This window comes from Hyperolius riggenbachi, chromosome 10 (assembly GCF_040937935.1).
Source record: "Hyperolius riggenbachi isolate aHypRig1 chromosome 10, aHypRig1.pri, whole genome shotgun sequence".
Lineage (NCBI taxonomy): Eukaryota > Metazoa > Chordata > Amphibia > Anura > Hyperoliidae > Hyperolius > Hyperolius riggenbachi.
Genome location: NC_090655.1, coordinates 239084601 through 239097890, shown reverse-complemented (window position 1 = coordinate 239097890; position 13290 = coordinate 239084601). Strand labels below are relative to the sequence as shown.

At 53.7% G+C, this 13290-nt stretch overlaps 2 protein-coding genes across 3 annotated transcripts in view; one reads left to right on the top strand and one right to left on the bottom strand.

The window, feature by feature from the left end:
- LOC137534995 (zinc finger protein 665-like) overlaps positions 1–13290 on the top strand; it is a 465617-nt gene that overhangs the window by 89220 nt on the left and 363107 nt on the right. The gene's annotated exons all lie outside the window — the stretch shown is intronic.
- Positions 1622–2317, bottom strand: LOC137536471 (histone H1A-like). 2 transcript variants are annotated; one of them, XM_068258675.1, is made up of 2 exons: positions 2264–2311; positions 1622–2203 (listed from the first exon to the last, which is right to left on the bottom strand). In XM_068258675.1, the coding sequence occupies exons 1-2, from the start codon at positions 2309–2311 to the stop codon at positions 1643–1645; spliced, it is 609 nt and encodes a 202-aa protein (XP_068114776.1). In that variant the 3' UTR covers positions 1622–1642. The 2 variants fall into 2 exon arrangements, with proteins under 2 accessions (XP_068114776.1, XP_068114777.1); XM_068258676.1 differs by having other exon boundaries at positions 1622–2317.

Sequence of the window (13290 nt, the reverse complement as noted above, 5' to 3'; positions counted from 1 at the left end):
TTATCTGGTGGGGCTCTTCGAGGACACCAACCTGTGCGCCATCCACGCCAAGAGGGTCACCATCATGCCCAAAGACATCCAGCTGGCCCGCAGGATCCGCGGCGAGAGGGCATTAGAGATGGGAAGTTCGGATCTTTTCAATGATCCGGATGATTCGAATCGGATCATTGAAGAGATCCGGATCTTTGATCCGAATCTCGGATCATTTTACTACCGAAGCATTCGGGGGTGAAATGACTAGCAGGACAGGTCTTTCCCTGCTGTGGACAGGAGAAGGGGAGGGGGGTGGACACACAGAGAAGGGGAGAAGATGGACAGAGGGCAGGGAGTGGACAGAGAAGGGAGGAGGGATGAGTAGAGAGCAGAAATGTTTGCACACAATACCCACATGCTGCAATCATATGTTTTACATGTATTTCACCTATATGCTCATCTGTGTACTTTGAAAGCAAACGTCGCACAGTGAAAGAAAGCATTCCCCAAAGATAAGTGCAGCTGTTTTGTGCCGAGTGCAGGAGGATCATATTGCACAGCAATCACAGTGCCTGCAAAGTTACTGAGCTGTGCTGAGCTGAGCCAAAAGCTTCCAATGTGATCACTGTGCACAACTACGGAACAGCCAGCCTATAATCAGCAGCACATTGCAGCCAGTATGTGTGCTCTACACATATCTGGCAGTGGCACCCATGTCCCCTCATCTACCTGTCTCCCTGCAAGGCTGGCTCCCATCCAACAGAGCGATCCATCTTAGCTCTGCTTCCAGGACCCCGCTGCCCGCTGAGAGGGGGCGTGTCGCTTCTGGCCCCGCCCCTTTTGCGATCCGAATCACTCATTTTGAGGATTCGGATGATCGACTCATAAAATAGATTCGGATCAAAGATCCGAATCGTTCATGATCCGGACAACACTAGAGGGCATAAGCGCGTCATACATTGTCACCCACAACACAAAGGCTCTTTTTAGAGCCACCACACTGTCTGTACAGAGCTGTAGTGCCGCAGCCGTCACACCGACTCCTCACACTGCGGAGTGCCATGTCAGCTTGCATGCACAGGCACTCTGCAGCTAAGGTTGCCTTACTATCGCATACTGGTGATTAGACCGATACAAACGCGCGCTGGACAGTAGCGGCTCCATGTATGTGTACTCTGCTGACACAAGCCGGTAACTAGGGGAGTTGAGGTAGGAAGCCTCAAGAGGTAAAGCAATCGCCATATTGCTGCGTTAACTGGAAGGTATCGACTTATTTCGCAGCTTGTTACTAACCACCTAACCCGTCACTAATTCTCAATCGCTCAAAGCTTCATATTTCAGCCCTTCAGGGGACAGCTCCAACAGCTGTGCTTACAAGTAAATTACCGGATGCTATAGCCTCAGTATACATTGAATCCGTAGTGTTCTGTACGGGCAGAGTATAACTTCTGTATGTAGAGGCCAAAGCTCTGGCAGGCGTACCTTCTTTTCTAGAGCTTTGCTAATCATTACCCTTTTTCAGTATACATATGGGGCCCGTTAGAGAACATAATTTCCATTCCCAAACCTGGCTCTACAGCGTGTGATCTGGCCGAGTACACAGCTCTGTTAGGAGAGGGTGGGTGGCTCTGAAAAGAGCCTTTGTGTTTCTGGAGAGACAAGCTGCAGCTTATTTCTTCTTAGGAGCGGCCTTCTTGGGCTTTGCTGCCTTCTTTGCAGGGCTTTTGGCGGCCTTAGGCTTGGCTGCCTTCTTAGCGGGGCTCTTGGCGGCTTTCTTGGGTTTAGCGGCAGCTTTGGGTTTCTTGGCAGCAGCTGCCGCCGGTTTCTTGGCTGCCTTCTTAGCGGGGCTCTTCTTGGCGGCGCTGGGGGCTTTCTTAGGCTTCTTCGGGGACTTGGCGGCTTTGGGCTTCCTGGCAGTAGCCGGCTTCTTAGGCTTGGCGGCAGCCGCTGGCTTCTTCTTGGCCTGTGCCGGCTTCTTGTGCTCTTTGCCGGCTGCCTCCTTCTTGCTGACCTTGAAGGATCCGGAGGCGCCGGTGCCTTTGACATGGACGAGGCTGCCCTTTGTCAGCAAGCCCTTGATGGCCAGCTTGAGGCGGCTGTTATTCTTCTCCACATCGTAGCCTCCGGCAGCCAGAGCCTTCTTCAGGGCGGCCAGGGAGACCCCGCTGCGCTCTTTGGAGGCGGACACGGCCTTGAGGATGAGCTCGGACACGGCGGGGCCGGAAGGCTTCTTGCTGGCTTTCTTGGCTCCTCCTCCGGCTGCCGCCTTCTTAGGCTGCTTCTTCTTGGCGGCGGGCTCCGCTGCGGGAGGGGCGGCTGCTGGGGCGGTCTCTGCCATCTTCCTAGTTATTTTGCAACAAAGTGTAACATTGCAAGTGACCGCCAGTGAGCGCTTATATACTCTCTCCGGCTGCGCTGCCATTGGCTGCTGACAGTAGCGCGTCCCGTCTTCCTATTGGTGGGATCCGGACTCTGAGCCGCCCGCCTCTCCACACAGCTGTTACTCTTCGGCTCTCTGCTTGTGTTTCCTCGCCGGGAGAAAAGTGGGTTTATTCCCCCCGGAAAGTAGCGGTGCGCCCCCTGTGTGCGGCCGCCCGGCTGGCAGGGGTCTCCCCTCCCCCATTACAGTCACGGGGGGCTTCTGAGCGGCGACAGTGGCCGGGAAATCCCGCTGTAATGTGACCAGCTCCGCTTCCTGCTCCCCCGATCTCCTCTGTCTCCATCGTTATCAGGGGGTAACATGTCTGATATACGGGGTCTCCTGTCACTCCCCCCCGCAGTATGAAGGAGGGGATCCCGGCCACACATTATACGGGGCTGGGGGGCTACTGACCCCTGGAGGGGGATATTATGCTGAGGAATGTCCCGGATGTTAGCACAGGCTGAGCTCTCCTCTGCTGCCTGCAATTGGGATGAGTCTCTCACACATCAGCTGTATGTTTCCATCAATTTCACATAAAGCGACTCATACAGAGAAAAGGGCTCTCTTCTGTGTTTCTAAATGTAATTTCTTTAGTCAGGATCATTTCCGACCCATTGGGCTTGATTCACAAAGCCGTGCTAACTGTTAGCACGCTTGTGATAAGCCCCTTATCATAGCCGGCCTTTGATATGAGCGACCGGAGCGGTCGCTCAGGGCGCCAGCTTCCAAGGGGGCGCCTATAGCTGGTTGCCTATACTGAGGGCACCTACACCTGATTTCCTATGCTGAGGGCACCTATAGCTGGCTACCTATACTGAGGGAGGGCACCTACTCCTGGCTACCTATACTGGAGGTACCTACGCTTGGCTACCTATGAGGGGGGTGGAGACCTTCAACTGACTTCCTATACTGGGGGCACCTATGCTTGGCAACCTATATTGAGGGCACCTATACATGAGATCCTATACTGGGGGCACCTATACCTTGCTACCTATCTATATTGAGTCTGAGGGCATTTTGGAGGGGGGCGCACTGCAGCTATAATGTGTGGTGCAAATTGTCAGTGTTGTGCTATCATTCTAAATGGGGGAGGAGGCGGCTAACTGTCCCACTGATTGTTTTTATAAATATTCCTGAAAGGTTCTAGCCTTCATTTTTAAGTGTATTCATGATAATGCACTCCATCCATTCGTGGTTATTAATAGTATTTTTCTATTATACATGCGTGATGTGTCACGAAGATAAAATGCAAATCTCAGATATCTCAGGAGAAAAGGGGAATTGCATATGGACCTGTGTGTGTATACGTGCGTGAGTGTATATGCAAGTGGGAAAAGGATGAAGGGGGGGGGGCACAAAAATCAGGTTTCGCTCAGGGCGCTGTGAAACCTGAGGCCGGCCCTGCCCCTTATAACACCTAAACTCCGTTTAGGCGTGATAAGTTCTGATCACTCGCAAAGTCCTGTGTGCAAAGTTTTGCGTGCCGCATCACGGTGCATGCAAAATGCCCATTCACCTCTATGCGACGTTTTGCGGGCACCTCGCTGTGCGTGCGCAAAGTTTTGCGCGCGATGTGATTCACAAAACGGTGCTAACCTACTTAGCACCCTGCTTATCATCACGCCCAAAGGTGCTAAGTAGGTTAGCACGGCTTTGTGAATCAAGCCCATAGAGATTGTTGTTGATAATAGGGATGCTCGGATGTGCCTCATCCACGAATTCGGAAATCCGCGTGGTTGAAAAAAAAAATCCGCATTCGGCCCCGCCGCATGCGGATTTGCGGTCGCGTCCACGCAACCACGCGGATTTTTTCCCGTGAATGGCGTAATTACGCGTGGATTCACGCCCGGAGGCGGATTTTCTTTTAATGTTAATAACAAAGCCCCCATACATGCTACAGTCCCCCAAATAGCATGGATTATCGAGGTGATAAGGGGCAACATAACTTCAACATAAAAAATTCCCAAAAAAAAAATTTTTCTAGAGAAAATGGATTTTAAAGTGAAATCAACACTTTAAATGGGGCTATTAATTGGTAATAAGTGGTTTTAAAAAGGGATATACGCGTTAAGCAGTCAAAGAGGTGAAGGCGAGTTCCAATGGCACTTGGCGGCGAAGGTACCGCTGGAGGAGGATGAGTGGCTGACGGCAAAAAGGCTCCAGAGAGGTTTTTGTAATTTTTTTTTGTTTGTTTTTTTTGCAGCAATTAGCAATGACATCGCAGCAGAGTTGTCAGTGGACACGGGCAGTGTGAACGCAGAGTGCAGTGGTGGTAGCGACTGAGTCAGGAGAAGGACTATGCGGGCGGTCAGTTCAGCAGCACAGAAGGACCACGGCAACATACTTCTGGTAGTAGTAGCAGCACAGCGTCATAGTGCTGGCCAAAAAATTAAATGCACCCGGTGACCCGGGCAGTGTGAACGCAGAGTGTAGTAGCGACTGAGTCAGGAGGACAAAGCGGGCGGTCAGTTCAGCACCAGCAGCACAGTAGTAGTAGCACAGCGTCATAGTGCTGGCCAAAAAATTAAATGCACCGGGTGACCCGGGCAGTGTGAACGCAGAGTGTAGTAGCGACTGAGTCAGGAGGACAAAGCGGGCGGTCAGTTCAGCAGCAGCAGCACAGTAGTAGTAGCACAGCGTCATAGTGCTGGCCAAAAAATTAAATGCACCCGGTGACCCGGGCAGTGTGAACGCAGAATGTAGTAGCGACTGAGTCAGGAGGACAAAGCGGGCGGTCAGTTCAGCAGCAGCAGCACAGTAGTAGCAGCACAGCGTCATAGTGCTGGCCAAAAAATTAAATGCACCCGGTGACCCGGGCAGTGTGAACGCAGAGTGTAGTAGCGACTGAGTCAGGAGGACAAAGCGGGCGGTCAGTTCAGCAGCAGCAGCACAGTAGTAGTAGCACAGCGTCATAGTGCTGGCCAAAAAATTAAATGCACCCGGTGACCCGGGCAGTGTGAACGCAGAGTGTAGTAGCGACTGAGTCAGGAGGACAAAGCGGGCGGTCAGTTCAGCAGCAGCAGCACAGTAGTAGTAGCACAGCGTCATAGTGCTGGCCAAAAAATTAAATGCACCCGGTGACCCGGGCAGTGTGAACGCAGAGTGTAGTAGCGACTGAGTCAGGAGGACAAAGCGGGCGGTCAGTTTAGCAGCTCAGAAGGAGGACCATGGCAACTTACTGGTAGTAGTACCATAACACCAAAAAATTAACCAAGGTAGGCACTAGGCAGGTAGTAAATGTCTTTATAAAGGCAGGCATAGTTAACAACAGCACATGCAGCAGCCACTTCATGTCCCCCTGTGTCCGACAATAGGGGCCAGGAACTCACCTTCCACCCAAGCCTGGTTGATTTTCAGGAAGGTGAGTTTGTCCACAGAGGCGTGGGAGAGCCGAGAGCGCTTCTCTGTGACCACGCCACCGGCCGCACTAAAGCATCTCTCTGAGAGGACACTGGAAGGAGGGCAGGATAGGAGTTCCAGGGCGTACTGGGAAAGCTCGCTCCAGATGTCCAGTCTCTTGACCCAGTACTCCAAGGGGTCCACGGGGCTGTCGGTGTCATTGAGCCCGCTGGATGACCCCATATAGTCAGACACCATGGTGGTCAGTCGTTGCTTGTGCTGGTTGGTGGTGGATGCTGTGGCGGGCACCTCTGTTCTGGGCTGCTGCACTGCATACAGGCTCTTGCTTAGGCTCTTCAGGTCTCCGGGGCGCCAGTTGCTGCTGCTGCTGCTGGTGGTGGTTGTTGTGCTGCTAGTGGCAATGGCAGGCACCTCTTGCTGGCTTGGCAGAGCAGTTACAGTGGGGGTGGAAGGCTGGGGGAATGCTTCCAGTAGTCTGCGCACAAGGGCCTCCTTCATCTCCCTTGTGCGTTGCTCGGTGGTGGATGGCGTCATTAAGTCTCCCAGCTTCCCCTTCAGACGGGGATCAAGCATCAAGGTAATCCAGATGTCCTCCCTTGAACGCATCTGGATCACCCGGGGGTCCCTGCGAAGGCAGCGCAACATGTGCACAGCCATGGGAAACAAGTGGGCCCTGCCAGCAAGATCTTCCTCGTCCTCGCCATTGTCCCATAACGCATGCCTGTCCTCTTCCTGTGCCATGTCGTTGTCCTCCTCAAACCGCCATCCACGTACAACCCCTGCTGCACTCTGCTCCTCCTCCTCCTCCTCATTCAGGTTAGGGACCTCCAACTCTTCCACTACCTGCTGTGAGCCCTCCTCTGAGCTGGACTGTGCTGCCATCTGCTCCTGTTCTTCCAACTGCCTCAGGGCTTCATCCCCACGCTCAATTAAATTGTCCATTGCCTGCTCCAGTAGACAAACCAAGGGCACCCACTGGCACACAGAGGCCCGCTCCTCACTGACCATCTTGGTTGCCTCCAGGAAGGGACTCAGCACTAGGGATGCTCGGATGTGCCTCATCCACGAATTCGGAAATCCGCGTGGTTGAAAAAAAAAATCCGCATTCGGCCCCGCCGCATGCGGATTTGCGGTCGCGTCCACGCAACCACGCGGATTTTTTCCCGTGAATGGCGTAATCACGCGTGGATTCACACCCGGAGGCGGATTTTCTTTTAATGTTAATAACAAAGCCCCCATACATGCTACAGTCCCCCAAATAGCATGGATTATCGAGGTGATAAGGGGCAACATAACTTCAACATAAAAAATTCCCCCAAAAAAATTTTTTCTAGAGAAAATGGATTTTAAAGTGAAATCAACACTTTAAATGGGGCTATTAATTGGTAATAAGTGGTTTTAAAAAGGGATATACGCGTTAAGCAGTCAAAGAGGTGAAGGCGAGTTCCAATGGCACTTGGCGGCGAAGGTACCGCTGGAGGAGGATGAGTGGCTGACGGCAAAAAGGCTCCAGAGAGGTTTTTGTAATTTTTTTTTGTTTGTTTTTTTTGCAGCAATTAGCAATGACATGGCAGCAGAGTTGTCAGTGGACACGGGCAGTGTGAACGCAGAGTGCAGTGGTGGTAGCGACTGAGTCAGGAGAAGGACTATGCGGGCGGTCAGTTCAGCAGCACAGAAGGACCACGGCAACATACTTCTGGTAGTAGTAGCAGCACAGCGTCATAGTGCTGGCCAAAAAATTAAATGCACAAGGTGACCCGGGCAGTGTGAACGCAGAGTGTAGTAGCGACTGAGTCAGGAGGACAAAGCGGGCGGTCAGTTCAGCAGCAGCAGCACAGTAGTAGTAGCACAGCGTCATAGTGCTGGCCAAAAAATTAAATGCACCGGGTGACCCGGGCAGTGTGAACGCAGAGTGTAGTAGCGACTGAGTCAGGAGGACAAAGCGGGCGGTCAGTTCAGCAGCAGCAGCATAGTAGTAGTAGCACAGCGTCATAGTGCTGGCCAAAAAATTAAATGCACCCGGTGACCCGGGCAGTGTGAACGCAGAATGTAGTAGCGACTGATTCAGGAGGACAAAGCGGGCGGTCAGTTCAGCAGCTCAGAAGGAGGACCATGGCAACTTACTGGTAGTAGTACCATAACACCAAAAAATTAACCAAGGTAGGCACTAGGCAGGTAGTAAATGTCTTTATAAAGGCAGGCATAGTTAACAACAGCACATGCAGCAGCCACTTCATGTCCCCCTGTGTCCAACAATAGGGGCCAGGAACTCACCTTCCACCCAAGCCTGGTTGATTTTCAGGAAGGTGAGTTTGTCCACAGAGGCGTGGGAGAGCCGAGAGCGCTTCTCTGTGACCACGCCACCGGCCGCACTAAAGCATCTCTCTGAGAGGACACTGGAAGGAGGGCAGGATAGGAGTTCCAGGGCGTACTGGGAAAGCTCGCTCCAGATGTCCAGTCTCTTGACCCAGTACTCCAAGGGGTCCACGGGGCTGTCGGTGTCATTGAGCCCGCTGGATGACCCCATATAGTCAGACACCATGGTGGTCAGTCGTTGCTTGTGCTGGTTGGTGGTAGAGTTGGGCCGAACCTCCGATTTTCGGTTCGCGAACCGGGTTCGCGAACTTTCGCGAAAGGTTCGGTTCGCGTTAAAGTTCGCGAACCGCAATAGACTTCAATGGGGATGCGAACTTTGAAAAAAAAAATAATTATGCTGGCCACAAAAGTGATGGAAAAGATGTTTCAAGGGGTCTAACACCTGGAGGGGGGGATGGCGGAGTGGGATACATGCCAAAAGTCCCCGGGAAAAATCTGGATTTGACGCAAAGCAGCGTTTTAAGGGCAGAAATCACATTGAATGCTAAATGACAGGCCTAAAGTGCTTTCAAACATCTTGCATGTGTATACATCAATCAGGTAGTGTAATTAAGGTACTGCTTCACACTGACACACCAAACTCATCGTGTAACGCACCGCAAACAGCTGTTTGTGTAGTGACGGCCGTGCTTTACTGGTGCGCACCATGGCGAGAGTGCAGGTTTTGGTGGCTTTACAGCCCATATGGTCACCTGGCTGATGTAGCTGAATGACAGAACAGTGACTGTCCATAATGTTGCCGCGTAACTCAGACATATGAGCTGGTGAAAATTCATCTGGCTGTAACAACAATGGCTGTGCATCAGTGATTTCACAACTAAATAATTCTTGCGAAGTGTCAAATGCAGCGGAAGTGGTGCTAGTAGTAGCACTGGTGGCTGAGCAAGATGAGGTGTTCTGTGTCGCTAAATACTCAACCACGTCCTGACAATCTTGGGAGGTGATGGGACGTGCCTTCTTCCGAGCACTGTACTGTGGGCCAGGTCCACATGAAATTACATTTACACGACCTCGCGCAGACCTGCCGGGTGGCCTTCCTCTGGCTCTGCCACTACCTCTTCCTCTACCTGTTTTGTCCATATCGGGTATGCACGGAGTGGTATATCACACTGCGTGCACTCACGTAGGTAGGTGGGTTCACTTAACTGCACAGGTATGCGCACTGATGCGGTGGGTTCACTGAACAGAACAGGTATACAGTGGCGGGTTCACAGAACAGGTATGCAGTGGCGGGTCCACTGAACAGAACAGGTATGCAGTGGCGGGTTCACTAAACAGAACAGGTATACAGTGGCGGTTCACTAAACAGAACAGGTATGCAGTGGCGGGTCCACTGAACAGAACAGGTATGCAGTGGCGGGTTCACTTAACTGCACAGGTATGCGCACTGATGCGGTGGGTTCACTGAACAGAACAGGTATGCAGTGGCGGGTTCACTAAACAGAACAGGTATACAGTGGCGGTTCACTAAACAGAACAGGTATGCAGTGGCGGGTCCACTGAACAGAACAGGTATGCAGTGGCGGGTTTACTAAACAGGACAGGTATACAGTGGCGGTTCACTAAACAGAACAGGTATGCAGTGGCGGGTCCACTGAACAGAACAGGTATGCAGTGGCGGGTTCACTTAACTGCACAGGTATGCGCACTGGTGCGGTGGGTTCACTGAACAGAACAGGTATGCAGTGGCGGGTTCACTAAACAGAACAGGTATACAGTGGCGGGTCCACTGAACAGAACAGGTATGCAGTGGCGGGTTCACTTAACTGCACAGGTATGCGCACTGATGCGGTGGGTCCACTGAACAGAACAGGTATGCAGTGGCGGGTTCACTAAACAGAACAGGTATACAGTGGCGGTTCACTAAACAGAACAGGTATGCAGTGGCGGGTCCACTGAACAGAACAGGTATGCAGTGGTGGGTTCACAGCACAGGTATGCAGTGGTGGGTTCACAGCACAGGTATGCAGTGGTGGGTTCACAGCACAGGTATGCAGTGGTGGGTTCAATGAACAGGTATACAGTGGCGGGTCCACTGAACAGAACAGGTATGCAGTGGTGGGTTCACAGCACAGGTATGCAGTGGTGGGTTCACAGCACAGGTATGCAGTGGTGGGTTCACAGAACAGGTATGCAGCCAGACAGGAACAAGCTAAGCCTAACTAATCTTTCCCTGAGAGACAGTCTGCAGCAGCTCGCCCTACTCTGACTAATGCAGGCACACGAGTGGCCGTAATGGCCGCCGCTGCCTGCCTTATATAAGGGGGGGTGGGGCTCCAGGGGCTAGTGTAGCCTAATTGGCTACACTGGGCCTGCTGACTGTGATGTAGAGGGTCAAAGTTGACCCTCCATGTGCATTATGGGGCGAACCGAACTTCCGCAAAGGTTCGCCTGCGGGACGCAAACGCGAACCACTGAAGTTCGCATGGAACCGTTCGCAGGCGAACCGTTCGGCCCAACTCTAGTTGGTGGTGGATGCTGTGGCGGGCACCTCTGTTCTGGGCTGCTGCACTGCATACAGGCTCTTGCTTAGGCTCTTCAGGTCTCCGGGGCGCCAGTTGCTGCTGCTGCTGCTGGTGGTGGTTGTTGTGCTGCTAGTGGCAATGGCAGGCACCTCTTGCTGGCTTGGCAGAGCAGTTACAGTGGGGGTGGAAGGCTGGGGGAATGCTTCCAGTAGTCTGCGCACAAGGGCCTCCTTCAACTCCCTTGTGCGTTGCTCGGTGGTGGATGGCGTCATTAAGTCTCCCAGCTTCCCCTTCAGACGGGGATCAAGCATCAAGGTAATCCAGATGTCCTCCCTTGAACGCATCTGGATCACCCGGGGGTCCCTGCGAAGGCAGCGCAACATGTGCACAGCCATGGGAAACAAGTGGGCCCTGCCAGCAAGATCTTCCTCGTCCTCGCCATTGTCCCATAACGCATGCCTGTCCTCTTCCTGTGCCATGTCGTTGTCCTCCTCAAACCGCCATCCACGTACAACCCCTGCTGCACTCTGCTCCTCCTCCTCCTCCTCATTCAGGTTAGGGACCTCCAACTCTTCCACTACCTGCTGTGAGCCCTCCTCTGAGCTGGACTGTGCTGCCATCTGCTCCTGTTCTTCCAACTGCCTCAGGGCTTCATCCCCACGCTCAATTAAATTGTCCATTGCCTGCTCCAGTAGACAAACCAAGGGCACCCACTGGCACACAGAGGCCCGCTCCTCACTGACCATCTTGGTTGCCTCCAGGAAGGGACTCAGCACCAGGCATACTTGCTGCATCAGTGTCCACTGAGTGGCAGTAATCATGGGGACTTGCTGGTTGCTGGGGACACTTGGGTCTAGCATGTAGGCCCTAACAGCCAGCCTGTGCTGACACAGCCGCTCCAACATGGCCAGAGTCGAATTCCAGCGAACTGGCATGTCGATGATCAGCCGGTGTTGTGGCCTTCCATACTGCTGCTGTAAGGTGGACAAGAGTGCAGAGGCAGTGGCTGACAGGCGGAAAAAGCGTACCACCGCCCGGGCATCCTGCAGCAGCTCGCTCATCCCCTGGTAGGTGCGCAAGAAGCGCTGCACCACAAGATTGAGCACGTGGGCCAAGCAGGGGATGTGCTGGAGGTTTCCCTGCTGCACTGCTGCCACCAGATGGCCCCGTTATCGGCTGCCACATACCCCACTTCCAGGCCTCTGGGGGTCAGCCACCTCCGCTCCTGCTTCCTGAGGGCAGCCAGGACGTTGGTGGCCGTAAGCCTCTCCTTCCCCAGGGTCACCAATTTTAAAAGGGCTTGGCAGTGCCGAGGCTTGGCGCTGCTGCTGCCGAGGCGGGCTTGCTTTCCGGGTGCTGAGGGAGTGTCGTGACAGGACCCTTCTGCATCCCCCCTGATCCCGCGTGGTGGCACCACTAGCTGGGCTGATGCGCTCTTGTCCTCCCTCCCTTCCATCAGTGTCACCCAGTGGGCCGTAAAGGACAGGTAGCGACCTGTCCCAAATCTGCTACTCCACGAGTCCATGGTCACGTGGACCCGCTTGCCCACAGAGTAGTCCAGGGAACGGGCCACGTTTTCCACCGCAAACTTGTGGAGTGCTGGGATCGCGCTCCTGCTGAAATAGTGGCGACTGGGGACTTGCCACTCGGGGATGCCAAATTGGAGCAGCGTCCGCATGGCGCTCCCCTCCTGCACCAGGGAGTAGGGAAGCAGCTGTGATGCCATGGCCCGGGCCAGCAAGCCATTTAGTTTGCGGATCCGCCTGTGGCTTGGAGGCAGAGGCTTGGTCAGACCCTGAAAGGTGTCGCTCAGCAGGGTCTGACGACGCTGGGATGCAGGGGAGACAGAGGAGAGAGACGAACACTGGCTGCCAGCCTCAATGTCTGTGTCCTGAGCAGCCGAGGTGGAAGAGCGCTTGCGTGCTACTACTGCTGCTGCTGTGGGGGATTCACGACCCTGAGGGAGGGAGGATGCTGCTGCGCTGGTGGGCCTTCTGCTCTCAGGAACCCCTGCCAGCAGTGCCTGCTTCCTCTTAAAGTCCGCATACTCGCGGCAGTGGCGGCTTCTCAGGTGGCCCTGGAGGGATGAGGTACCCATCTTGCTCAGACTTTTCCCACGGCTCAATCTTTTGCTGCATAACCTGCACACCGCATACCTTTTGTCATCAGTACATTCCTCAAAGCAATCCCACACTGGTGACTTTAATTTACTGCGGCCCCCACTAGCAGAGGGTGCAGCGGAGCAATGTGTGGTAGTAGTTGCCGGGGGTTGCATGGTGGTGGTGCCGGCTGAAGCAGTGTCCTGTCTACTTCCTCCACGCCCACTGCTGCCGATGCCCCTGCCCCTGCCTGACATATGGCGATATCCTTGCCTAGGCCGAGGTGACTCGTCATCCTGCTCTGACCATTCTTCCACGGACTCAGCAGGCTGCACATAGTTAGGGTCCACAACGTCATCATCAGCAGCATCATCATAATCCAGTTCTTCCTCTGACTCCCCCGCCTCCTCTTCTGTCCCTACATCCCCAGACACAGACCCCTCTTCTTCATCACCAGAACTCAACAACGCTTGTGATTGTGGCCCGATCTCAATCTCTGCCACATCAGTCCCCAGTAAGTCCTGTGCTTCTTGCATCAGCAGGTTCCCAGATGCCGGACTGAGGGACAGAACGCTGTCATCCTGGGAGGGCTGCT

What these genes read in the sequence shown, in the direction of transcription:
- LOC137536471 (XM_068258676.1), bottom strand. Translation starts at nt 2,311, where the DNA reads ATGGCAGAGACCGCCCCAGCAGCCGCCCCTCCCGCAGCGGAGCCCGCC.